The sequence below is a fragment of the Gopherus flavomarginatus genome, chromosome 7 (assembly GCF_025201925.1).
Source record: "Gopherus flavomarginatus isolate rGopFla2 chromosome 7, rGopFla2.mat.asm, whole genome shotgun sequence".
In the NCBI taxonomy this organism is placed as follows: domain Eukaryota; kingdom Metazoa; phylum Chordata; order Testudines; family Testudinidae; genus Gopherus; species Gopherus flavomarginatus.
In genome coordinates this window covers 88,026,876-88,054,086 of record NC_066623.1, presented here as the reverse complement: position 1 = coordinate 88,054,086, position 27,211 = coordinate 88,026,876, and the positions used below count along the sequence as shown (strand labels likewise).

Here is a 27,211-nt window from a genome sequence, read left to right as displayed (position 1 = left end):
AGCATCTTCTATTTGGAGCTCTGCATGTGGGTGCAGCTGTGTTGGAGGAAGGCAGCCTTTTGCTGGCTATGAAGAAAGGTAAGTGAGGTCTGCTGTGCACTTCAGAGGGAATGGGATTTTTTTAATATTCAGTTTCCTTCTTCTGACTCAGTTACTGCTGTATTCCTCTCCTAAGCAGCTTCCTTAAAAATGCATGCTTTGCCCTGAAGTATATTTAGAGCAACTTACAACAGTCCTGTGTGGAGAGCCAGGACTTGCTGCTGGATTGAAGATGGACTCAAAAAGGATCATGCATTTTTTTTAAAAAGAAGAATAAAAGAGGGGATTGTCACAGTCTTAAGAGCTTACATTCCACATAGCTTAACACTAACTGTTTCATTCTTTCAAGAGAAGTTTGCCTAGCTAGTCCAGCAGAAAACTGGAGTTCCAAAGTGAAAGTGATTTGATTTTTTGTTTCACTTGATTTTCTCTTTGAACAAATTTGCTGACATTTTCTCCCCCATGTCATTGCAAAAGAAAAGACATAGGCTCTGTCTTGCTCTCCCAGATCTAAATTCCAACATCTCTCTCTTCCACTGAAAGATTGCTGGACTTTGCAGCCAAGCATGTGTGAGGTATTTGGTTTTCTTGTATTGCAGACTCTTCCAGGAACATGGAAAGCTTCTCAGTAGAAAGCTGACGTTTGGATATTAATAAATGTACAATGTCTGCACTGATTTCTGAATGTTTGATCTTGTGCAGATAAAATAAACTTAGGGGGACCCAGGGCTGACCCCATAACATGGAACTGAGAACTACCTAGTTCACTTCATTCCCAGTGTGGCCTGGAAAATACCTTTCACCAGTAACAGAAACCAAGCAGACCGACAAGTCTCCATGTCCATCCCCTGCCTGCCCCCACCCTCTCCACGAATATTTCTCCAAACAGTATCTCCTTGTTAATTGAATTAAGTTACCTCATAACGGATTAAAAACAACAGAACCTGGGGATTAGGGCTCAGCATCGAACTCTTCCATAGGCCATTAATGTATTAGATTCATATCTCTTCTTCTAAAGGACTTTTAGGCAGAACACATGTGCAATGTGAACTCTATTTTAAATACTCTAAGGATTAATTGAACAGCATAATGGAAGGAATGAGAGGGTGTGAGGGAATAGCTGCCTGATGTTTGGATCCTCAAATGTCAGTTCATTACCACAGTTAGAAACGAACTGATGCAGCAAATTCAAGATGTCCTCATTTAGAACTTGCTCACTTCTTGAAACAAAGAGAATTGCTTTGTGCAGCGAAGCTGTCTAACAAACACGTATTTATGCCATGTTTTCCAGTACATTAAGTGAGATGTGAAATGGCGATGGGGTCCTTTGCTGTGTAACACTGCCCAGTAAGTGTCGTCTACTACATTTGATTTATCTGTGTGTATTTATTTATTCTAAATAAATTCTAAAAAACCAAAAAAGCATGTACCACCACCACTTGCAATGTCTTAACACAAAATTGTACTGTTTGAATGGTTTATGTGTACTTTTTTTATTTGCCTGTCATTGCATAATGCAGGCAAAGTGAAATTGCCAGGGAAATGGACTTTAACTCTTGCATACAATACTTTGGCCAAAACCACTAATACCACGTTTTCAGTGACTGGAGTGTTCATGCAGATGTCAGATTAATAGCCTGGAGACCAAAGTGTGCCATTCACACAGTATTTATGACACAGATAACAGTAGTGCAAAATTTGCCCCTTACCATCTAGCCAGGGGGCATCAGGACTGCTCTGGAGAGACCATCTTTGGAGTGGGAATTGAGCAGAGGTTCTTGATAGTTAGTCTTGACCTCTTTTTTGGATCAGCTACTTTACAGTTTGAGCAGAGTTGCTCCTAACAGAATTTACTGTTACTAAATACATTGCATTTGGTTGTAGGGGTGAGTGGGAAAGGTTTACAGTGTTGAGGTCGCAAGAAGCAAATCACGAAACTTACACTGAATATTAAGTGTGTTACTCCCCTGTATAATGATTTGGGAGGATTTTCTACTCTCCTTGCAGGAACTCTTTCCTAAAAAAGAAATGGCTAAAACTGGACTCTCTGAGATTCTTTCCAAGGGCAAGTGTTGTTAGAGCCTCAGCAGTACATTTGTTCCTGCAATATCTGAAATGTGCTTTCTCCTTATTTTCACTCAGGTTAAACTAGTTGGAAACTGCTCCTGAATATTTAACAGTGTAAGCAGTTGTGAGGAAGCAATTGTTTGATAAAAGAGGGTAGGGGAAAAGATTAATTAATTTCAAAAGAGTTGTGGCTTTTTTACAAGGCAGTTGTTAAGTGGATTCTGCAGCAGGAGATGTGTGATTTATAGCATTAAATAATTATGCTGAAGGTATTTAGCTAAAATGAGCAGGCAAAAGAACACTGTGTCTTTAAAAAGTCAGCCATGAAACAGAAGGCAGTTGGTGCAGCTTGTATGTAGTTCCTAACGTCATGCTGGCACTGAGCCAGCCTGATCTTATTTCACTGTGTCAAATTGTACCTCCTTATTGAATTCCTTTGCCAGCCTACTTTGTGAAAGAAATCCTTGGGGGTTCTTTTGCTGTTCTTGATAAGCTTGTAAAAATGATTTGTTTTAGTTGCTTGTAGGTAGGTTTTTCTTTTTTACTTTTTTTCCTAGAAAAATGACAATGTGGTGTAATGTTGCCTAGTGAATGATTTCTGAGATGCTTATAAAATGGTGAATGTGTGTAACTCAGTTTCCAAAATCTTTCCTTTTATATTGCAATAAAAGAAAGCAACTCTCAACAGATCATCTCAGTAATTAAGAACTGCAAGTTTTTGTCTGTCTGTGTGTGCTGTAAATGAAAATACTACACACCTGCAGCTTTATTTCTTCTTTTCATCTTGGTTCACTGTATCAGGGGAGAATATTTTGCTAATAATATAATTGTTACACTTGTCATTTTGCAATAATCTCCTTAGATGGAGTGAGACGTGATTGGGGGGAATTGTGTTAAATGATCTGATCTACAGTACACAAAGGAACACCTTTTTGATTAGTTTGCAATAGTTGTATTTGGTGTTCTGCATCCTGTTAATTATATATTAAATATAGTAATGGTTTTTCAAACGGTGTTTTTAAATGTTAATTTATATCCTAGATTTTTGTAAACTTTACATAGATGTAATGGTTTCCCGTTCTTTTCCCCTTCAAAGGGCTCTGTGACATGTCATAGGCATCCATTAATGCCACAGCAAGAACATCTTGAATATTTAGGTAGTTACCCAGTGCTCTGTGAAACAGGAGTGAACTCCTCGGGGGGGAGGGAAGTCTTGGGTCACCTCTGCACTTCTCCCATGAAGATAATAGTGGTGCAAAAATATGTACTGCAAAAATATCCCTGCATACTGCGGGGGGGGGGGGGGGGGGAGAGGAGGGAAGGGAGAATAAATCGGATTTTCTTCAATTTCACTCTAACTATGAGTCCCTGCTTCTCTCCTCTGCACTCACTACAGCTACTGAAGACACTTCACTAGCTCTGGAAGGATAGCTGTGTGGGAAAAGCACAGAAGTAGGCCTCAGTAGACATGGATTTAATTCCTGTTTCTGCCACAAACCTCTTGGGTAACCTCGGGTAAATCACCCAGCTCATCTGTGCCGAAGTTTCCCCACCTGTAAAGTGAGGCACCGATACTTCCTTCCTCACAGGGATGTTGTGAGAATAAATTCTAGATGCTAGAGTAATGGGAAGGGGGCATAGAAAACCCTATAAATAAGTATTAGAAAGCACTTATTTTGGAAATGGGTCAAACTGAATGTTCAGTCCCTGTCTGTAGAGCAGAGAGAACCTCTGGAGTTTGCTCATCAGCTTTTCCTAGTTTATAAGATGTTATCAGCTTCTGAGGAAAGCAGGGTCCTAACTACACTTTTTCTCTCCAAAGGGAAGGTGGTTTTGTGCAGGAGAACACTCATTTCTGTTACATTATATTTCTCTTTTGTATTTACTGATTATTAAACACAGCTTTTTTCCCCCTCCTTGTTGATTAGTTGCTGAACTTAAAGAAACCTCTACCCTCTCCATGCTGTCTGTTGACATGGAAAACAAGGAGAGTGGCTCTCTGGATGTCAAAAAGTAAGTGAATTCCTGGAGTATGTTATATGTAGACAAAAAACTAAAACCAAAATTACTTTAAATTCCTCCATTAGTTTTAATGGTTGAGGGTGGAGGGAACTGGTGTATTTATTGGTTTGCAAGCCTTCCCCATTTGCAGTTGTCTTTACTGCATTCCAGCTGGGAAACAGCGGTCTCAGACATTACATTGGTTAAAGGGGGCATCCTGCTGTGTTTTTTTCAACCAAGACCATTATGGAATTCCTTTCTGCACTCTGCATGTGGAAAACAAACATAGAGCAAATACGCACTGTGTACCTGATTATGTTAAGTTCATAATGGTCTGTGGGGGAAAATGCTTTGTTCTTCTTTGAGTAACTGCCCCTGTGAGTTCTCCATGCCAGGAGCATGTGTGCCCATGCACTTTCGATTGGAAATTTTTCATCAGCAGTGCCCATGGATCTGCACCTGTGCCCTACCCATCCCGATGCTCTGGTCCAGAGGTATATAGGGAGGGTCTGACCTGTCACTGCTCCAGTTCTTTCTCAGCCCATTGCGGCTTCAGTCAGAATATTACAGTGTTTGCTTTCTAGCCTTAATCCTGCCTGCTTGTTTTCTTCTTTTATATTTTAGTATTTTCTTTATTTACTTTGCTGTTTTCTTATTTTAATTTCTAGCACAGAATTGTGCTTTCTGGGGCAGGGGATCATCCCACACTTTTGTTTGTGGTCAGGACCACCATCACCCTTGGCCTCTGCTGGTTTGTGGCCCTTATTCCTATGTAGGTAATACCCAAAACCTCAGTCTACAAACCCTGCCAGACCTTCCACAGGTCTTTTCCCCTCAGCGATGGGCATTCCAGCTGCCTTGGCACATCTTACATCACATCAAAGGGTAAGGTCTTCTTCAGCTTTAAGAGCAGATCCAAGAAGCTAAGGGAGGACAGATTGAAACTACTTCTTAAGGTGGGCTCCTTAACTTTGAGCTTTGTAACCCCTCCTCTCCCTCCAGTACATCAGCATCAGCCTCTCAGGGTGCTCTAGCTTCTTTGGTTCTGGCTCTGATAAACACAGAGGGTCAAGGGGCAGCTTCAGAGGCTTCAAAGCCTTCTAAAAATGAAAGCTACCATTCTTCTGACAGGGAATCTGAAAGAAAGGCAAAGTCACCCCAAAGTCCAGAGAGCAAGGAAACTCCTCATCCCAGTATGGGTACTGCCAAGCCTTCTACCTCTTCCAGTATCAACATGCCAGTACCACCGAAAAGACTTCCAGCAGACTTACTGAGGAGTCTATCGGCAAGCATCCTAGTGCAGCATTGTCATGGGTACCTGGATGGGAGCCCTCCAAACACAGATTCCTCTTGGTCCCTGCTCTGATACTGTCTGTCTTAGGTTCTAAAGACTGCCCGTCCAAGACTCCATCATCTTCCCATTCCAGCTTCCTGCTCCCCTAGGTATATCCCAAGGATGAGACCCCAGGAACCAGTTGCTAGTTGTCCCAGCAACCTTGGCAGGACCTCACCATAATGAGCTCATGAACCCTGGGGCCCTGTGATGGAGCATGTTTCCCATACTCATCCTGAAGGGGTTAATGTAGTCCTATTAGGCTGCAAGCTGGGGGGATAGTTGGACTGAAAGGAAAGCCTTAATTACAGTAAGATCACCTATGCAGGAACAGGTGGGGCTTCTATGAAGCCAGGGAGCTGATAACAGAAAGGGGCTGCAAGAAGTAGTCTGCAGTCACTGCCGTTGGGAAAGGAGGCATGTTTGGAGCTATAGAATTTAGTTAGCAGTTACTCCGGGCTGGTCCACACTACGGGGTTGAAATCGATCTTAGATATGCAACTTCAGCTACGTGAATAACGTAGCTGAAGTCGAATATCTAAGATCAGATTACTCACCCGTCCTCACCGCGCGGGATCGATGTTCGCGGCTCTCCCTGTCGATTCCGCAACTCCGTTGGGGTTGATGGAGTTCCGGAATCGATATAAGCGCGCTCGGGGATCGATATATCGCGTCTAGATGAGACGCGATATATCGATCCCCGAGCAATCGATTTTAACCCGCCGATACGGACGTCTGGACGTAGCCTCCCGAGGAGGAAGGAATTTGGGTGGCAAACCCAGAACTGGGGAGCCAGAAGGAGTAAGAAAGGCACAGGGAAAAGACAGCAAGATTCAGGATGGTGCAGACCTTGGCTGCTGATTAGCGGGTCCCTGAGCTGGAACCTGGAATAGAGGGCAGGCCTGGGTTCCCCTACCAGCCACTAGGGGAGTGACACCATTGGGGCAGTGAATGAGAAGAGTTCCTGAGACTGTAAGAAAAAACGTTGATACCCTGGAACGGGAGGACTATAGTGACCAGGCTGGTGGGCCAAGCCATGAAGACAGAGCACCCTGAGTAGCACCTAGGAGAGACAGTGGCAGCAAGGTGTTGAGCGAGCAGCAGAAGGGAGCTTTGGACCTGAAAAGAGCTAATCCCCAGGAGGAGGCACCTCAAGCAGTGAGCAGAGCACGCTGTGGCAGACCCCTTTATAGTGATCAGCTGTACAGACTGCTGTCACGCGGTGGGACTCACCAGAACAGCCGCCACTGGTACCTAGGGACCCTCTTCAGCCAGACCCTCTTGGGGCACAAGAGTTAAGGTCAGAGGAGGAGGTATCTCCTCAGTGAAGTCCTCCTCCTCAACAAATAGGGCTCTTATGCCCCCTCCATCATCTCATGTAGATGACTTTAAGATCTTCCAAGAGCTAATGAAGAGAATATCAGAGTCCCTGCAGATCCCCTTGGAGAAGAAATAGGAACCTCAGCACCCCCTGGTTTGCAAACCCTCCCTCAAAGAAAGATTGCCTTGCCTAGCAGTGATGCTCTACTGTTACCAGCCTGTACAATATGACAGACTCTAGTGATCAACCTGCCTACCTGCAAGAGGGCTAACAAAAACTACTAAATACCAGCCAAGCGTTCAGAGTATCTCATTCTTCCATCCCATCTCAAACTCTCTAGTGGTCAACATTGTTAACAAAAAAAAAAAAAGTACTGGTCCAGATGGATCCTTCACGATAAAGAGCTCAAACCCCTCACCTTCTCAGCCGCAAGAGCTATTCCTCAGCTAGCAGCAACTTCATTGGATCCAGAGGAATTGTTTGTTGTCCTCAACTTCCAAGATGAGTATTTCCATATGGCTTGTAATCCAGCTCACTGATGAGTCTTGTGGTTTGTTGTGGGCAACAACCATTGCCAGCACTGGGTTCTTCCCTTTGGCCTTTCAGCCAGCAAGAGAGTCTTCACAAAAGTCCTCTTGGTCATCACAATCCATCTTCGACAAGTGAGAATCATCATCCTCCCCTATCTGGATGACTCGCTCTTCAAGGGTTGCTCCTTCCTCTAGGTACAGTCAGTAACCAACAAGGGCCTACCCTTCTTCCACTCTTTGGGACTTCATCTCAATTCCAGAAAGTCTGTCTTGATACTTGTCCACACATAGACTGCATTGGAGCCACTCTAGACTGCAGCTGCCAGAGCATACCTTCTCCCTAGACAGGTTCCCCACAAAGTCACTCTCATTGCTACACTACATCAGAGCTCCCAAACCACAGCAAGCCCTTCAACTTTTGGGACCGAGGGCAGCTTGTGACACTCCATGCAAGACTGGACTTTTGGTGTCTTCAAACCTGGCTCAAATCTGTCTATACTCCCAATAAGCACAAGCTGTTTGTTCCTCATAGAGTCCTCAACTCTCTCAACTGATTGAGGGACCCCCCCCACAAGCTCTGTGTGGGAGTTCCATTCTTGCTCTGACCTCCCACAAAGATCATCACTATTTGCCTCCATGTTAAGTTAGGGTACCCACTTTCAGAACTGCACAGCTCAAGGCAAATGGACTCTTGTTCCAATCAGCATCCTCGAACTCAGAGCAGTTAGATTTGCTTGCTAGCACTGCCTACCCAAGACCAAAGATTCTCTGAGTCAAACTAATGACAGTCTACAGAGCGGCCAATTTACCATGTAAATTGCCAAGGAGGAGCAAGATCCAGAGCCTAGTGCATCGCCCACCACATAGACATCGGAGCCATTTATCTGACAGGCCAGAGTTCAGTCCTGAATTTTCACTCAAAATGTGTGTTCTGCACTATCCAGCCCTCTCCTGGACAGTTTAGATATCTTAGGTCTATTGCCTCTGTAAGGGAATCAATATCCAACAGTTTGTTACTTCAAATGGAGAGTTACCCACACAATTCAGTTTAAACACAACACTGGATTGGTTTTGATTAAAGAATAAAAAAAGTTTATTTAACTAGAAAGGAATTTTAAGTGACTACAAGTTCCAGGCATTAAAGTCAGAAATGGTTACAACAGAAATAAAGATAAAGCACTTTCTTGTGCTAAAACTTAATAAACCAGACTTGGTCAAGGTGAAATCTGTACCACATGTTCCCAGGAACATTGCTGACCAAATTCTCAGGCCAGGATCTGCTCCCAAAGGTTGTTCCTTTGTTGTCTTAGGTGAAAGAGAGAAAGTCGAATAGGAGGAGATACTTTGGGGTGTTTTTGCCCCTCACTTTACTGTTCAGTCCCCTTTTGAAATGGATTTTCCTGAGAGTTACCGCTAGATAAAGTTCACTCCCACTGTGAGGCTGGAGTCATGGAGTGTTGAGGTGAAAGAGGTTTCATACTGTTGTTTGCTGTTCATGCTGTTGTTTGCTTATTCTTTTTGTTCCTGCCCTCTTCCTTGCCAATAAATGGCCACTTGAGAGGTTTTTGCCCACCAGCTTTGATGACATTTGGCTGGAGGTGTCATTTTGTCCTTTGTCTTTGAGAAACTAGTTTACCCAGACTTATCTGCTAAACATGCTTCAGACCTCATTTCAGGTTGTGTTTATGACTTTACATAGAATGTTACTACAAACATTTTACCATGGTATTATTGACCAGTGAGTTCTTAGTTTTCAGATGGCACAAGGCATACTATGTACACAGATTATTACAGTACTGTGTAGGTGTGACTACAGTGGTGCCTTCAGTCACCCCCACAATATTTGGGTAATTGGGAGTATGTTCTAGTCAGAAAACTACCACTGAAACCTTACCGGCAAAAGTGGAAGCGTTTGCAATCCTGGTGCGCAGAGCAGCCACTCTGCCCTTCTGAGTCTCTCCACACGTACATACTTAATCACTGACTAAATTTAAAAACTATGGTCCTGTCTCTGAGCTCCAGTAAGGTCCACCTAGCTGCCATTACAAATTTCTGCCCACCGGTCCAGAGATGTCTAGTATTCACACGTCTTCCTGCTGCCAAGTTTATTAAGGGCTTCTCTAACCATTTTTATATCATACAAAAACAAACTACACCTTGGAACCTTAATCTCCTTCTCACTGCCTTGAGAAAACCCCCATTTAAATCCATGTGGAGCTGTTCCCTCCTTGTTCAGTTACCTCATTCCTCATAGTCATTGTGATGTTCCCCTAGTGTTATCTGGACCGGTGATCTGCTAGGTCACTGCAGTCCTTGACTCTGGGAGCCAGCCTTACCCTGCTCTGCTGTGAGAACCCCCACTCCTGGGCTGTTCATGCACAGCCTCTGGCATGTAAGCTGCTTGGATTGTGCAACCAAATGACACTAGCCAATATCTTCAGTCCCAGACACAACCCTAGGAACCTCTGTCTTGCAATGTCCAGTTACGCCTGCTGGATGCTGCAAGCTTATATGAGTTTGTCAATTTAACAAAGAAGTTAATATGTACCAGGCTTGTTATCCCAAGTAGAGTCTCTGACACACTTCAAACGAAACACACTGCTTCAGGTAGAATAAACAAACAGATTTATTAACTACAAAGATGGATTTTAAGTGATTATAAGTCAATGCACAAAAGTCAGATTTGTCATTTGGTCAAATGAAATAAAAGCAAAATGCATTCTAAGCTGATCTTAACACTTTCAGTGCCCTTGTAAACTTAGATGCTGACTGGTTGCCCTGCAGCCAGGCTCTCCCCTTTGATCCGCGTTTCAGTCGCTTGGTGGTGACGTCTGTAGATGGAGATGGAAGAGAGAGAAAGAGCATGGCAAACGTCTCTTCCTTTTATCATGTTCTTTCTTCCCTCTTGGCTTTGCCCCCCCCCTTCAGGGTCAGGTGAGCATTACCTCATCGTAGTCCCTGACTGACCAAGGGAAGGGGGATGATTCACTCAAGAGTCCACCAGATCCTTTGTTGCTGCCTAGGCCAGTGTCCCTTGTTTCTATGAGATTTGGCTGGGTTTGTCCCATGCATGCCCCTCTGTTCCTGGATAGTTTTGCCTAGGCTTGTTTTAAGACATGAGGCCATATTTTTAGCCTCATAACTATATACATGAAATTACAACCTATAACATTTCTATAACAACAAAGCCCAGTGCATCATGAGCCTTCCAAAGACAGCTGACCTGACAAATTTTTCATTGGATACCACACAGTCCTATTATAAGAATGAACATGGGGATGCAGGGTGTTCCCCCGAGATACAGAGTGTCACAGTCATCACCTTGGCCAGAAGGACAGGGGAACTGGAAGTACTTATGGGGAATATCCACTCTACATGGTATTCTACCAGGACAAGGTAACCTTATATCCCCATTCTTGTTTCTTACCTAAGCTTTCATTAGACTTCCATATAAACAAAGACATTCAGTTACCACCTTTCTACCCAAAACTTCATGCCTCATGGGAGGAAACCAGTCTTCACATTTTAGACATGAGAGGCGCTCTTGCCTTTTATCCCGATAGGAGTAACCTCTTCAGAGCTTCTCCCAGACTTTGTCGCCTTCTCAGAGAGAGTGATGGGATGTTCGATCTCCACCCGAACACTATATAAATGGGTTTCAGGATGCATTTTAGCATGTTACAAAGCTTTGGAAATGCATCCACACCTAGGGTCACTACCTATTCCACTAGGGCACAATCCACTTCTGTAGCCCTACTTAAGAATTTACCCGTCACAGACATTTGCAAGGGCACCACCTGGTCACCTGTGTGCACCTTTTCCCAGCACTGTGCTATTGTGTATGCTCCTAGGGTAGATGCAGCCACTGGTCATGCTGTTCTCCAATCTGTAGTGAATCCGCCGCCTCAGAAGCATAAATCCTATTGACAGTAGATGTTCCTAAATCCCTTTTGAAAATGAAATTCAGGCTCCTAAATCATTTTGGTGTTGCACTGCTGAGCACAGCAACGCCTACCTACCTTTAAAATTCTGGGCCTGAATCTTTGCAGTTCATTGCACTTTTCTTTTCTTATTTATGTTTGCTGTTTGCATGATCAGTCGTATAGAGCTTTCATGAATTTGTTTGTACAAATGCTGAGAGTAAGCATCTAAAGTTGCAGTTACACAGCACCTTCCATCCTTACAACCAGGGATTGAAGAAAAAGATAGCATGAGGGGAGCTCCTCCTCTGTTGAGGGGGTGAGAACTGCTCAGGCAGGGACTCAGAAGAGGGGTAGTTGGCAGGCCAGGTACCTGCCTGAGGCTTCCAGGCTTCCTGCCAGTGGGTGGCACAGCAGCCTGATGGGAGAAGTGTCCCAGCTGGGAGGCACCTATCCACCTGTTCCAAAGAGAGTTCTGTTCCCTTGCTGGCTTCTCTGCCCATCTAGAGATGATAATAGGTGGAGATGATATATACATTTGGTGCAATGTCTTGTCTGAAATAACATAGTTCCAACTTTCTTGTCTAAAAACCTCTAGGACCTGCTATTTTTATTCGTTTTGACATCAGTGCAGGTTCTTCACCCTGGTCAAATCTAAATAGTGGCACTGGGTGGGACAATAAGCTGCGTACATGCGTGTACACACGCAGACACATACTGTGGCTCGGTTGGCTGCAGGCCTGTTGCTTGGGGACATAAACTACTTTCAGACACATTCCTTCTCATTTCCCCCAAAGGAAATAGACTGCACGGTGATGGGCACGATATAAAACCAGGTAGATAGATAAATGGTTCCTAATCTCTCCCCACATGCTCCATCTCATTGCTACAAGATGATGATGCAACACCTTATTACCACGTAACATCAAGACCTTTGATGACAACTATCAAAACTGGTGAGCTTCCCCTCCTATTTAGATCTACTTTAAGCACTGGTTACAGCACAGCAATATGCAATTATGCAGTAACTATACATCGATCATATCATGTATGTCCATTCGGAAACCACCCTTAATTAGAAGCCTCACCTTTGCCATAGGTGTTGCAGGGGGAAAGTAATCAAAACAAGGACAGCTTATATTTAATTATTTTCCCTTTTGGCTCAAATGGTAGAGACTCAGCTACTAATTGAAGGTGGCTATTTAAAGCTGGTAGGTAATGTAATTAAATTGAACAGAAGCTGTGATTTCCAAGTGAATGTATACAGCATGTGTGTGCTTATGTACAAAATAAGCATTTGGCACTATGTTAAAGAGGTTATAAGTAGTTTTAGTAAAAGCTGTTTTTTCAAGATGCTGCTGTATCTTTCCAGACCTTTCTGCTTCTACCACATGATGGCAATAAAGGCACAATACACAGACCATGGTGAAAAGCAAACAGGCCACAACTTTATTCGTAATCAGTGCATCTGGTACTGGGCAATTCAGCCTGTCAGGTCATAAAACGCCAACCTCTTTAAGGTTTTAAGACACCCTGTGTGCCGGACATAAACCCGTATTTATGGCTTAAGCTATGATTCTCGCACCTTCCCTTTCCTTGTCTAAAGAATTGAGCTTTGCGCAATTGTAAGGCAATGAGGAAACTGTTCAATCCACAATCTGGGAGCCAAGAAAGGTTACAAATGCAGCCAGTCTCAACTGGATTCTGCCACACTCCTTCCAAGCTTTCAGTTCTGTAGTTTTTTAAACCACCTCTCACTTGAGGTCCAGCAAGATGCTGCCACTTGTAAGGCAGGAGCCGCATTTACTGGGACCAGTTAATCACCAGTGTAGCTCCACTGAAGTTAGTGTATTTATACCTGGCGTGAGTCTGGACTGTTGTGCATAAATATTTAAGAGAAATAGCATGGAGAACTAAAACCTAAAAATAAAATGTTTTAAAACACGCCTTGAAGCACAATAAGCTTGATATTAAAATGTATTTGTTAGTAAACAAAATGTTAATAGGCATTTTTGCACATTAAATCTTTTGTTTACTGTATAGAAAGAATATGGAAAATTAAGCACTTCTAAAATTCACCATACTTTTTTAATGCTCAATTTTTATTTTAAGTGGCACGATGATGCAGATTGTAAATGTGATGTGAGAGGCATATTCTGTACCTTGGGGAAAATGCAGAGATTTATGTAAAAATCTTAAACTAAAATGAATTCTGTATTTAAGAGAAATACTACAAGTATTCTGCAGTACTCATCTCAGTTAGCAAATCCTTTGTTTGCAGTGAATAGTATCTTACTCCACAAGTGGCCCCACTGAAATCAGTGGATCTGTTTGTGAAGGGCTCTCAGCCTGGCCCTTAACTTACTGTGGTTTTTGGGCTATTGCTGTGGAATGCTTTTGTATTATATTTAATGAGTGACAAAACATTTTAAAGGAGGTAAAATCCTAATGTGCAAGCAATGTTACCATGCAACTCCAAAGATCCAGAATTCTGTTGTCATATACAAATATAGGCTCCAGGAGTCAGAGGAGAAGCAACAGGCAGTCACACCGCTGGGAGACCCCCGAAGCACTCAGTGAAGTTTCAGCCACCATCTGCAATTCTGCCCCTGTTCTTTGTGGCTGGTCAAAAGCAGTTAGGAGACCGTGGACCCTGTGCTGACAGAGATGATTACCGCCTCTTTCTGTGAAATCAATCTTCCTGCCACTCTGAAATGCACAGTGGTCTAGCATTGCTCCCTGACTAAGCCTGCGCAAGATGGAAGCAGTGATAGTGGGAAGAGGAACCTTTGGAAGAATAGGCCAAAATCAATCTCCTGAGCACATCACCTGGTGCTCAGCATGCTGTTTTGACTGAGTCCAATACTGGCCACAATCTACAACTTGAATCCCGACTGTCAAGGCCCGAAATGGACTTGGCCTTTGCTCTTTTCGGGATCATATAGCTCCCTAAGACCACAAGCAATCACTATAGTCATCAGAAATGGTGGAGCCCTTCTGCTGCTATGGTGATGGGGGCCGTATAGATATCTAGACAGATACTTTTGCTGTGGTAAGCTAACGCTCTTCGGGGCAGGGACTAGACCTTCTCAGCAGCAGAAACTCCCTTCCATCACAGTGATCCTGAACCTCACGAGTTTTGAGGTCAGATGCAAGATTCACCACTTGGGCATTGCTCTCCCTATTAGCAATCCAAACATAGTTCGGTATAGACAGATGCAGGAAGAGGTGAGAGAAGGAAAAGTGAAGTAAGAGAATTAATTTTTTAAATTTCTAAATCCACTCCAATAGCTAGTACAGTCTTCTTGAGTACTTTTATGCCCACATAAGCTTTGATAGCCTTTGCATTCCATAGTGACTAGTGAATTATAAATACATAGATATGCATATATGTTCTGTGCACCTGGGATTAGACTCCAGGGCTAAACACTGCCCAAAGATGAAAGATATTGTAAATGTCCTTGTCTTTCATGTTCAAACTAAAGGAAGCTGGGCCAGATTTCTGACCTGGGACACATGCATGCAAATCCCAGTGGTTACAATGAGATCTTGGGCAGCGTATCTAAAGGCTGAATTTTAGCTTCTAATTATTTATATTCATATTCAAAATATGTATTATAAAGACCTTTGGCTGTGGCTCTGTTTCTCTCTTGGGAACCCCTTTAATCATTTGAGACCATGCAAGCGTTTTGCCTGATTTCAGAAATATATATATATAATATATAAAAATTAGTTCTTGTTATTTCCTCATTGATGCTACAACTGAGCCATTGACAGGGATGGCACAGTTAAAATGGAAAATATCTGTGGCTGAACTTCTTTTGTACATTGAAAGCTGTAACTGTAGAAGCATTTTATAAAAGCAGGTGTTTCCTGTGAGTGACTACTTGCTGTTCATCTCCTTAAATTACTGGATGAAAGCCAGAGTCAAGCTAGTTATGTGCAAGTTTTAATAACAACTTGCAGAGCCAAAAAGGTTATCTGAGATAAGAAGGTAGGTTAGGGATAAGCAATGCTGTCTGGAATCACTCTGAATTAATAACTAATGGGTAACATTCTGAATGATTTGTTGTTTCTGATGCTGCTGAAAGCAATTGGCTGAGGTCAGCCACAGAAAGGAATCAATTCTGACTGTGTTTAACAGATGTTTTCAAAGATTCTTAGCTGATTAGAAAATCCATAGATTTGTTAAATCTTAAAGGCAATGTTGAAAGACGTGGATAATGGGAGCACATAGAGTGCTTAACGGTGCAGATGCATCCCTGATTCATAAGAGAGTTTATGTATATAGTCCATTGGGGATATGCACATTGGAAAATACTGAAATCATCTGAACAGAGTCTGGTAGGAGAAAACAAATAGCAGACCAAGTCTTGGGAGACTGATATTCAATCCCAAACTTGGTACGTCTTGTGCTCCAAGGCCAGTAGGGGGCTGGGGAGAGCTGTGAAGGCAGCATGTTCAGCCCCTGCATGAGGAGGAGTCTCTATTGAACCCCTCTGGCCAATTTGAGGACTAGTGTTCTCAAGGGAGAGGAATCCCGCCTTTCTCTGGTGTCCTTGACACTGGGTCTTTGAAGTGGGGAAGAATGTGAGTGACTGTCATTTACTTAAGAGTGTTCTGGAGGATGCCTTCCTCTGGGGGAAAGAGTACATGGGTTGCACACACAGAAGCAGCATACAATATGCACACATATAGTGATTACCTGTCTAAATTTGCATTTTGTAGTTCAGTAGAGAATGGGAGACCTCCTGACCCTGCTGACTGGGCTGTCACTGATGTCGTAAATTACTTCAGAACAGCAGGATTTGAAGAACAAGCCAATGCTTTTCAAGAACAGGTAAATGGGATTGGATTGAGTGTCACTGCCCTTTGACTCCTCACATTTTCATTATACGGACTGGTTGTACAAAGGTTAGTGCATGGTAAGTCTCCTAGAAAGGGAACATTCTGGGTGGCAACCACTGGGATTATCATCTTTAAACAATATCCTCATTTTACAGGACATGCACTGTAGCTGGAGGAAGGCTGCTCTTGTGATCTAAGCATTAGACTGGGAGCTGAAGAATCTGAGCTCTATTCCTGTCTTGGCCACAGCCCTTTCTGTGTGATCTCAGGAAAGTCACTTAAACGCTCTGTGCCTAAGCTTCACCATATGTAAAATGGGAATAGTACTTCCGTACTTCCTAAGGGTGTGGGGAGGATAAGTTTGTTAATGTTTATACAATGCTGAATTCCTCAGAAGGAAGGTGCTATCAAAGAATTATGTCCACAAGTTCAGTTGCGTGCTGCTTTGTTGCCTGGGAGTCTTGCTCTCTTGGTTTGAGGAAAAGCTCTTTGATTAAAGTCATTACAAGTAATCAGGAAACAGAGAAATTGAATGTAGGGGGGAAAGCAGTGGCCTTCTTGCACAGCAACAGCACATTGCTCTGCTACATGAACATAAGAATGGCCATAATGGGTCAGACCAAAGGTCCATCTAACCTAGTATTCTGTCTTCCACAGTGGCCAATGTCAGGTGCCCCAGAGGGAACAGAACAGGAAATCCAGTGATCCATCCCCTGTCGCCCGTTCCTGGCAAACAGAGGCTAGGGACAACCATCCCTACCCATCCTGGTTAATAGCCAGTGATGGACCTATCCTCCATGAATTTATCTAGTTCTTTTTCTAACCCTGGTATAGTCTTGGCCTTCACAGCGTCCTCTGGCAAAGAGTTCAGCAGGTGGACTGTGCATTGTGTGAAGAAATACTTCCTTTTGTTTGTTTTAAACCTGCTGCCTATTAATTTAATTTGGTGACCTGTAGTTCTTATGTTATCAGAAGAAATAAATAATACTTCCATATTTACTTTCTCCACATCAGTCATGATTTTATAGACCTCTTTCATATCACCCATTCGTTATCTCTTTTCTAAGCTGAAAAGTCCCAATCTTTTTAATCTCTCCTCATAATAATAATAATAATAATTAATAATTTTCTTTGCCCTTTTCTGAATCTTTTCCAAGTCCTATATATCTTTTTTGAGGCAGGGTGACCATATCTGCACACAGTATTCAAGATGTGGGTGTACCATGGATTTATATAGAGGCAGTATGGTATTTTCTGTCTTATTATTTATCTCTTTCTTAAAATTTCCCAGCATTCTGTTTGCTTTTTTATCTGCCGCTGCACATTGAGTGGATGTTTTCAGAAAGCTATTCACAATGACTCCAAGATCTCTTTCTTGAGTGGTAACAGCTAATTTACACCCCATCGTTTTATATGTATAGTTGGGATTATGCTTTCCAATGTGCATTACTTTGCATTTATCAACACTGAATTTCATCTGCCATTTGGTTAACCAATCATCCAGTTTTGTGAGATCTTTTTGTAGCTCTTTGCAGTCTGCTTTGGACTGAACTATCTTGAGTAGTTTTGTATCTTCTACAAATTTTTCCACCTCACTCTTTATCCTTTTGTCTGGATCATTTATGAATATGTTGAGTAGTACTGGACTCAGTGCCAGCCCATGGAGGACACTACTATTTACCTCTCTCCATTCTGAAAACTGATCATTTATTCCTATCCTTTGTTTCCTACCTTTTAACCAGTTACTGATCCATGAGAGGATCTTCCCTCTTATCCCATGGTAGCTTACTTTGCTTTAGAGCCTTTGGTGAGGGACCTTGTCAAAGGATTTCTTGAAAATTTAAGAGTCCTGTGGCACCTTATAGACTAACAGACGTTCTGGAGCATGAGCTTTCGTGGGTGAATACCCACTTCGTCGGATGCCCACTTCATATTCAGGCACGAAAGCTCATGCTCCAAAATGTCTTGTTAGTCTGTAAGGTGCCACAGGACTCTTTGCTGCTTTTACAGATCCAGACTAACACGGCTACCCCTCTAATACTTGAAAATCTAAGTACACTATATCCACTGGATTCCCCCTTGTTCACGTGTTTGTTGACACCCTCAAAGAATTCTAGTAGATTGGTGCGGCATGATTTCTCTTTACAAAAACCATGTTGACTCTTCCCCAACAAATTATGTTCATCTGTGAGTCTGACAATTCTATTCTTTACTGTAGTTTCAACCAGTTTACCTGGTACTGAAGTCAGGCTTACCGGCCTATAACTGCCTTGAGAAAGATGTTGGAGCTTCATTTGTTGGGCTGCTGGAGAGGAGGCACAAGACACTTGTATGCTTTTTATCTCAGGGGAAACAAGGTGATGGCTGGAGCAGCCTACTCTTACAGCATTTCTGCCATCTGAATAGAAGCAGTGAAGCCAAGGTGATACTTCCCCCTTGGATGAAAGGTTCCACAGTAGCTGTCTTGATCTGACAGGGAAGGATCAGTGAAGAAGAATCAATTAAAAAGGTAGCCAGGGACTGATCACTCCGTAAGCTGTTAATGCAATATGGATCCTTTCTCTTACAGGTCACTGTTTCATGGTTCAGTGCCGACAAAAGTCACAACAATGACCTAAAGTCAAACAAATAACAATGTTGTCTTCTGTGAAAATCTTCTCTCCATAATGAAGATATGGGAACGTACCTTCTTGGAAACAGTTCATTTTTATTCTCTGCATCCTTCAAGAGATGTTTTTCTTAAAAGCTGCTTATTTCATTTTGTTGAGGATCTGATAAATTACAAAACATTGGCCAGATAGAAATTACAGCTATGAAAACTGCATAGTAATAATCTCTTCCTGACATTCTATTTCTGCCTATTTTCTTTGCTTGATTTTGCAAAAATTGTAAAAAATCAATGTTTTTTGCAGCTGATAAGAACAGTTTTGAAGGGAAGGATAGAAATCTGGAATCTTTTTTATATATGTAACATATATATATATATTGTGACAGACCCAGGCCAGTGGGGTGCAGGAGTCTGGTAGAGGGCAAATATACTGGTCACTGGGTGAGTAGTTTTCTGTTCCCTGAGTGACCAGAGCAGGGTCTGCACGAGAGTAGTCAGAAACTTGATAGAACCAATTAAGGCAGACAGGCTGATTAGAACACCTGCAGCCAATCAAGGCAGGCTAATCAGGGCACCTGGGTTTAAAAAGGAGCTCTCTCCAGTCAGATGGGGAGGAGCCAGAGGAGAGGAAGTACGTGTGAGGACCTGGGAGCAAGAGGCACAAGGAGCTGACACTGAGAGGGTGTGCTGCTGGAGGACTAAGGAGTACAAGCGTTATCAGACACCAGGAGGAAGGTCCTGTGGTGAGGATAAAGAAGATGTTTGGAGGAGGCCTTGGGGAAGTAGCCCAGGGAGGTGTAGCTGTCACACAGCTGTTACAAGAGGCACTATAGACAGCTGCAAATCCATAGGGCCCTGGGCTGGAACCCGGAGTAGAGGGCGGGCCCGGGTTCCCCTCAAACCTCCCAACTCCTGATCAGACACAGGAGGAGTTGATCCAGACTGTGGGGGAGATCACTGAGGTGAGCAAATCTGCCAATAAGCGCAGGACCCACCAAGGTAGAGGAGGAACTTTGTCACTATATATATATATATATGTATAATATATAAAACCATATTTTAAAAAAATCATACAATTCAGCAACCTCCTTTTTAATTTGGCTTAAAAGATATATTTATAGCATGCATGTTTTAGCAAAGATTTAACAGATTTCAGGACCTGTAGGCTGCCTCTTTGCCTGTTCATTCTGATGTACCTGAAATCTTTGCACTAAAAGACTTTGGTCATTTAATGGCAATGGTTCTTAATTTTGATACAAAACTCCTGTCTCTCACCTCATCCATCCGTCCTTTCAGGACCTCCATAAGACGGTTCAAACATTGCAGCTCTAAACTTTTCCTCTCACAGACAAGAAGCCTATCAAAATTCCGTTCTAGCCTTCTTTGTTTGGCATAGCACCGTCCAGTGCTACAATGAAATGCAGGCTTTCCACACAAAAAAAAGTGGCATTCAAAAAGGAATAAAATTAGCTTCTTGCTACTGAATTAATCTAACTGACCTTAAAGCCTGAGAAATGAAGTCCCAGCTGATGATGATTTATGAGTGCAGCCTGGTGGCTAAATTTAGTCTCATTCTTGTGGGAAAAAGTCTTATTTGGGGTAATTCTCTGGAAGGGCTCGAGGAGCCTCTTTCTACAGCTGCTGCTAACTGTTCAGCATATTTTACATTTAAAGATGAGGAATTGGACAGACAAGAGATTTGACTGAGTCTGTTACTTCTCTAACACCATCAAGAACATCACCTGTGACTCCTTTCCACCACCCCACGAAGGGTGGTTTTATGATTAAGAAAGAGACAGTCTAAGGAGTCAGGGGCTCTGGCTTTTCGTCCTCTGACAGACGTGCCTAGGTGAGTTCCGTCAAGAATCTTACCCTCTCTGTGCCTCCGTTGCCTTGTCAGTAATGCAGCAGGAATAATTGCCAACTTTACTGCACTCTTGTGAGGCTGACTCTCAAGAATATCTGCAGAGCTTCTGAGATCACCTGATGGAAGGCAGTATAGAAGTGCTAAGTGCTGTTTTTATTATGAGTAAGGTAGGACAGCTGTTGTGGTTTTCGGAGGAAAGTTGCTAGTTCAGGTTCCATTTATCTGTGTGTGTTTCTGTTAATTGTTGGATCTCTGCAGGTCCTCAGATCTTTATCATCAGGAACCCAGCTATGGCAACACAGAGGGATCCCTAGCTGTGCTGACATTGGTTGCTGCCACCGGCTATCCTCTGTGAAATTGCACCAGGAGTTAATGCTATCTCAGGACTTTCCACCCTACTTATGTACTCACCTGAGGGCAGGACTGGGCAGGCACGCATATAATGTGGCTCTCTTCCCCACATCCCTAGCCATGCACACTTGTAAGGGGAAAGTAACTGTGTGTTTGTAGTGGAAAGCATCCCACATAACCCCTTGCCTTACCTTTGCCATGGAAAATTGGTCTCCACTATACTGCTTCCATTAAGTAGAGGGAACACGTGGGCCATTCTTTTGTATTTTGGTTGGCTACAACATATGTATTAGGGAATTGTTGGAAAATGTGATTGCTTGCTTTGTTCTCGAATCCCACCTTTTGCATAATAGTAACTGAGTCCACGCTTTTTTGTAATGAGATGTATAATACATTTCTTGATACGCATCCATAAAATACACTGATAACTGGCTCCAAGCTGCTCTAAAACCTGAACATGTCTTACAGATGAGGAAAAAGATCTGAGGAAGAGCTCTGTGAAGCTCAAAAGCCTGTCTGTTCTACCAAGAGAAGTTGGTCCAATAAAAGATATTACCTCACCCCACTTGTCTCTCTCAGATGAATAAAAGACATTTTTTAAAAAACTGTATTGTGACTACTAGTGTAAGTGGTTAATTATAAGGTGATTATACTTCTGCTGGTATTATTAAATCTTAATATCTCTCTGATTTCAGTGGATGTAAGTCGATTTCAGTGGAAGAAATTACTACAAAAAAGTGAAAATAGCAAATTAGCAGGGAACAGGGTTGCTGTAACTGTGAGGGAGTTGAGGATAGAGGGGAATTAGAGAAGCAGGAAGATCCAAAATATGGAAACAGAAAATCTGAGTCATAAACATTCTGAACAATTGGCTCAAAGAGCAAGACACTAAAATAGACTGCAACACATTGCAAGGCTGAATTAGAAGAGCTTTGCTAGTATGCCTGCATTGCTTCAGCAGATGAAAACACAAGTCCTGACAATGCAGCTGGTGTGTGTGGGTGACTTGATGCATGTAGCCCTTTGCCACATGTTACGATTTTGTATATTTAACAGAGAAAGCAAAGCTTTCAGTGCCAGCTACCAGAAACAATAATAATATTCATGGCTGTCATGTAGCCAGAGGGTTATGTTTCAATAATGCTAAATTTGACTTTTCATAACCAATGTCACAACACCTTAAGCAATGAGCTTGCAGTATGCAAATGAACTGAAGTCCTCAGCATGGTTATTAGCTGACTTATCTCTGATGTCACAATCCCCACTCCAACAAAGGCCTCTTCATAGCTATCCTGAAAGCTGACTGTTGGTTGAAAAATAGCTAGTTTTCCATGTCTCTCTCTAATGAAGATACCTTAACAAAAACATGGAGGAGCACAGAGAGATATTTTGTAAATCACTTTAATATAAACATGTTTTCCTTTTAAAAAAATTGTGATATTACTCAACAATATTAAACTTGAGGGACAGCGAGAGTGCCGAGAGGAATCAGAGTTTCACTGGATTTCCAATGGTTGCTGAGGACAGAACTCAATTTTGCTGCTGAGGACGTCTTGACAAGATGGTGAATTATTATGACATTCTAGGAGTGCAAAGAAATGCCTCTGCAGATGACATTAAAAAGGCATACCGAAAACTGGCATTGAAGATGCACCCTGATAAAAACCCAGAGAACAGAGAGGCAGCAGAGAGGAAATTCATACAAGTCTCTAAGGCATATGAGATTTTATCTGATGCCAGAAAACGGGATGTCTATGACATGTCTAGTGAAGGAGGTATAAGTGAAAAAGACAGAAGAGGTAGAGGTAGAGGTAGAGAGAAAGGCAGGGGTGGGAGTCACTTTGATTCTGAATTCCCATTCAGTAACCCCCACACAGATGTGTTGAGAGGAATGGACTCCTTTACAGTGAAACTCTGGGATGATCTACTTGATGGAATTTCTGGCATTCGGCGACGACTCCATGGAAGAAGAAGCAGAAGTGGTGAAGGATATTCTGTCTCTATTGCTGGAGTGTCTCCTATTTCAGGGACTGGATTTACTTCATTTGGTTCCCAGCGAGTTGGAGGCTGCTCTTCAACCTCCATCATGTCACTGAACAACAGTGGGAAAGGCAACTTCAAATCAGTCATAACGACCAGCAAAATAGTTAATGGCATCAAAATCACTACAAAGAGAATTGTGATGAATGGAGAAGAAAGAGTAGACACCATTATTGACCATTAAAATTCTCAACAATTGGTAAGAGGCAGCTACTGTACTTGGATAATGAGATATTGAAAACACACATTTATCAGAAATATTAAATGATGACAAGCTTCATTTGAGGGATTAACCAGAGTAATGAGGCTGTGGGGAAAGTTTCAACCAAAATCTGCTTTTGATTTGCTGCAGCCTAATTGAAAATATTTATAAACAGTTCTTCCAAAGTTATTGTGTGTGGGTGCCATAGACTGGTCAGTTAATTCTTGGGCTATCATTAATGCATATATTTTGTCTATAAAATTGTTGTGAATTCTCTGTGAACTTTGCATTTATTAATAGTTATCCAAAGTGAAGAATGATCAGAGTTCAAGCCAATCAGTACTTACACTAGCATGAATCTTATGTTTTTCCTTTTGTTTGAAGTGTGAACCCAATGGCTAATGTGCTCTGAAGTTGACATTCTCAGGACAAACTTTGTTCACTTCAATTAGTAAGGAAAAATGTGTAGTACTGGAAGATGTAAATACAAAATAACATTGCATTTCTGGTGGGTCGTTTTCTTGCTTCACCTAAATGCTGGCAGCTTAGTACATTTTGATAACTAGCTATGTATATTTATATTACTGTATAGGCAAATAGCAATGAGTATAGGGTGTGAACTGGGTCTAAGTTATTTGCTAACAAATTCTGAATCAGTAAATGCTGTTTTTTTGTGGAAAAAATAACATAAAACAGTGTAGGCAAACTGTGTAAAGCTATAAACTTCTCTGGGACTTGCTGATGTCAGAAAGCACTCCAGCTACACCATGTGATGCCAGAAAGGTATTGCTCTTTACACTTCTTTGATGCATGTATAGAGCCTTGTAGGTGCAGCTTGCGTTCAGTGGATTGTGCCACACAGTACCATTGCAGTCAGTGCTTAATTTGTAATGAAAGAGGTGCCAGGGCTCAAGCAACTTATTTACATTCATAACTGATGCAGCAAGCCCAAAGGTGCTGGGGCTATGAATTGCCAAGCCCAAAGGTGCTGGGGCTATGAATTTCCAAGCCGAAAGGTGCTGGGGCTCAGCCCTGGCAAGCCTTGGCACAAATTAAGTACTTCCTACAGTATTGTGAGGGGAAGGATGGTCTTGTGATGAAAGCACAGGACTGGGACACAAGGGATGTGGATTCTGTTCCTGGCTCTGTGACCTTAGAGAAGTCACTTAGAGGCAAATTTTTAAAAGTGGCCTCAGATTTTGGGGTGGGATTTTCAAAAACACCACAGTGACATACACTCTAAATAGACAGGGCAGACAAAGCAAGGGGGAAAGGAAATATTATTATCTTCTTTTAAAAAGCAGGGAACTGCGGCACAGAGAGATCAAGTGACTTGCCAGAGATCATACAAAACAATCTATGGTGGAACTGAGACTTGAACTCAGATCTTCTGCACCACAGGTCACTGCATTAGCCACAAGACCACCCTTCCTGCTGTACCTAATAATTAAAAAAATTACCAGCTGTGAATTTGAAACAAATAACTTGGAAAAATTTCAAATGCGGATGCTTCTAGTTAGACACCTGAATAAATAGCATGATTTCTAGAGGTCCTGAAGTCAATAGATGCTGCAGGGGGTGAGCACTTTTGAAAATCAGCCCATCAGCAGATGTCATCATTTGTTTACAGATGTTTACAGTTTATGAAAAAACAGAGCATAGTATTTCTGTTTTTCATGAATGATCCTCTTTAGTGAGCTCTTGTCTATTGAGAATAGTTTTGTAATCTTTTAGATGTGTATGTTACCCTTAATTACTCGTTAATTCTTTTTCTAGGAAATTGACGGCAAATCATTGCTACTGATGACAAGAAATGATGTATTGACTGGACTTGCGTTAAAACTGGGGCCAGCTCTGAAAATCTATGAATATCATGTAAAACCTCTACAGACACAACATCTAAAGAACAATTCTTTATAGCGAATGGTCTAGTTGGGGTCCTGTTGTGCCTCCAATAACAATAAATAAGCAATTTGGTTTCACGTGATGGAACTTTGTCAAGAGAGAATATATGTCTTAAGAATTTAAACCAAATGGAAATGATATATATCCTATTGGATAGATTTGGCAATATACTGTACTGTGACTGAACTGAGAGGGATAGTGTGGATTTTCACATTGTACATAATGACTTTCTCTTCCAGCTCCCTAAACAGAATACACTGAGATGATAAAGTCAGATTCTGAACAAAAAGTGAAGAAAGGGAGTTCTTCATTTCTAAGCCAAACAAGAGGTTAATTTTCAAGAATTACTTAAAGTACTCTTAAAAGTTTACATATATTTGGGGAGAGGAACCAAAAGTAGATTCTGATTTATGTCAAATATGTACTGAAGTTACTGCTCCTTGTAACTTGTGCGACTGGATTGGGATTTGCCAACTCATCCCTTTTTGCAAAGGGTCCTATTTTTGACCTTATTAAGGTTTATTTGTGGTATATTGCAATGTTTAAAGCTGTATGTACAATTAACATAGCACCTTCTATAGCAGAAGGCCTTCCTAAGAGGTGAAGGTTGGACGTGTATTTTTGGTGGTCATATTTTCAGCTTGTTTTCACCCAGTTTTATTCGCAGTTAAGTAAGGTGTACTTGTTTTTAAACAGCGTGTGTTGCTTTATAAAACAAAAATAAAGTTCATTTTATTATTTTAATTTATAAACATTTCTTACAGATTTTGCAGAACATTGTATAAAGAGTAGAATTCTGCAGTTTTTAAAAAAAATATTGTATTTCATGGTGTTGCAATGAATAATGTTGATGATTTATTTGATTTATGGTTTAAATATTTGTTTCCAAAAATGTGAAAGAAGTTGTCTTGTTACCATAGATCTCTGTTAAAAGAGAGTCTCATTCAATCTGTTTGTACTAGTTCCCAGTTTATTTGGCTACTGTCTACCGCAATAAAGCATTGCTTATGTTTTGATTCCGTTTTCTTCAAAGCTATCTGTTCTCTCTATATTTTGTTCGTTGTGGTATAGGAGGGATCACATTTCTTTTTCTCCATCCAGCCAATAGTAGGGGTCAGGAGACTTCTTACTGTTCAGTGATGTAGAATTTATTTAATGTTTGTGCTTTCTTATCTGTCCATCCATACTTTTGGATCAGATGTGCAGCTGGCATAACTCCATTGACATCTAAGTAATCAGACACAGAGATATTCTTTCTTACCCTCTAAGGATAAAATACTTACATAGGTAACTTTTTCCTTCTGTTTTGATGTTCCCAGTGAGGATTTATGAAAAGTGGAGCTCAATACACAAGGGATGCTTAGGACCTTTTCTTTCCTAACTGGGATCGACTTTAAGAGGAAGGGAAAACTGTAGAAGTAGTGAACTGAGATTAAGGGGGGAAGATGACGCATATGTATCACAGTTTTTTAAAATCACTTGTCTATGTATTAATGGATTTGATTCTCTTTCCTCTCACTGACATGATTATTTATTGATTAACAGTGTAGAGAGGTCAATTTTAAAGTTCCCACAAAGGTCCTTTGTTCCACTTTACTTCTCTTAAACTCCATTTATGCAGTGCAGATACTTCATGCTGGCCCTCCGCAGAAGGTGAATTTCACCCTGAGCCCCTATGACCATTCTAGACACCTTCCAAAAGTATAAGACAGCTACCATCTCTGCTACAAAGAGTTCTCTGAGCATTTCATAAAGTCTAGGACACTCTCTGAACACACAATGTGAGATACAGCACAGACGAGGTGAAGTAGAGGAGGTAGAGCAAGAAGACACTAAAGGCAGTGTGGTGGGAAACTAGGAGGAGAGTGATGTAGTGGGAGGAGATTGTGAGTAAGACGTTGCATGGCTGGGAAGCAGGTGAGGAGGAGTGGAGGAGGAAGAAGGTACCTGTCAGCCAAGTTGGAGGAAGGCTGGGGCACAGGAGAGAAGGGATGGAATTCTGTAGAAGACCGCAGGAAGCAGATGTTCATAATCCAGCAACGATGGTGCCCCAGACCTAGACCACAGTAAGGCTGGGAAGGGGTGTGGAATGGTCACCGCTTTGACTCCAGGAGAGTTACTCCTCATTTACGCCAATAAAAATGAAAGGAGAATCAGGCCCTGCATATTTAGTTATATC

The 27,211-nt window shown here is 41.9% G+C and overlaps 1 protein-coding gene across 2 annotated transcripts; it reads left to right on the top strand.

The window, feature by feature from the left end:
- SAMD13 (sterile alpha motif domain containing 13) lies at window positions 1–26,048 on the top strand. Of its 2 annotated transcripts, XM_050963513.1 has the most exons (5): window positions 1–78; window positions 1,331–1,386; window positions 4,035–4,119; window positions 15,940–16,051; window positions 24,904–26,048. In XM_050963513.1, the coding sequence occupies exons 3-5, from the start codon at window positions 4,067–4,069 to the stop codon at window positions 25,045–25,047; spliced, it is 309 nt and encodes a 102-aa protein (XP_050819470.1). In that variant the 5' UTR covers window positions 1–78; window positions 1,331–1,386; window positions 4,035–4,066; the 3' UTR covers window positions 25,048–26,048. The 2 variants fall into 2 exon arrangements, with proteins under 2 accessions (XP_050819470.1, XP_050819469.1); XM_050963512.1 differs by lacking the exons at window positions 1–78; window positions 1,331–1,386; window positions 24,904–26,048 and adding exons at window positions 2,547–2,632; window positions 20,793–21,456.
- The last annotated feature ends 1,163 nt before the right edge of the window (window positions 26,049–27,211 follow it).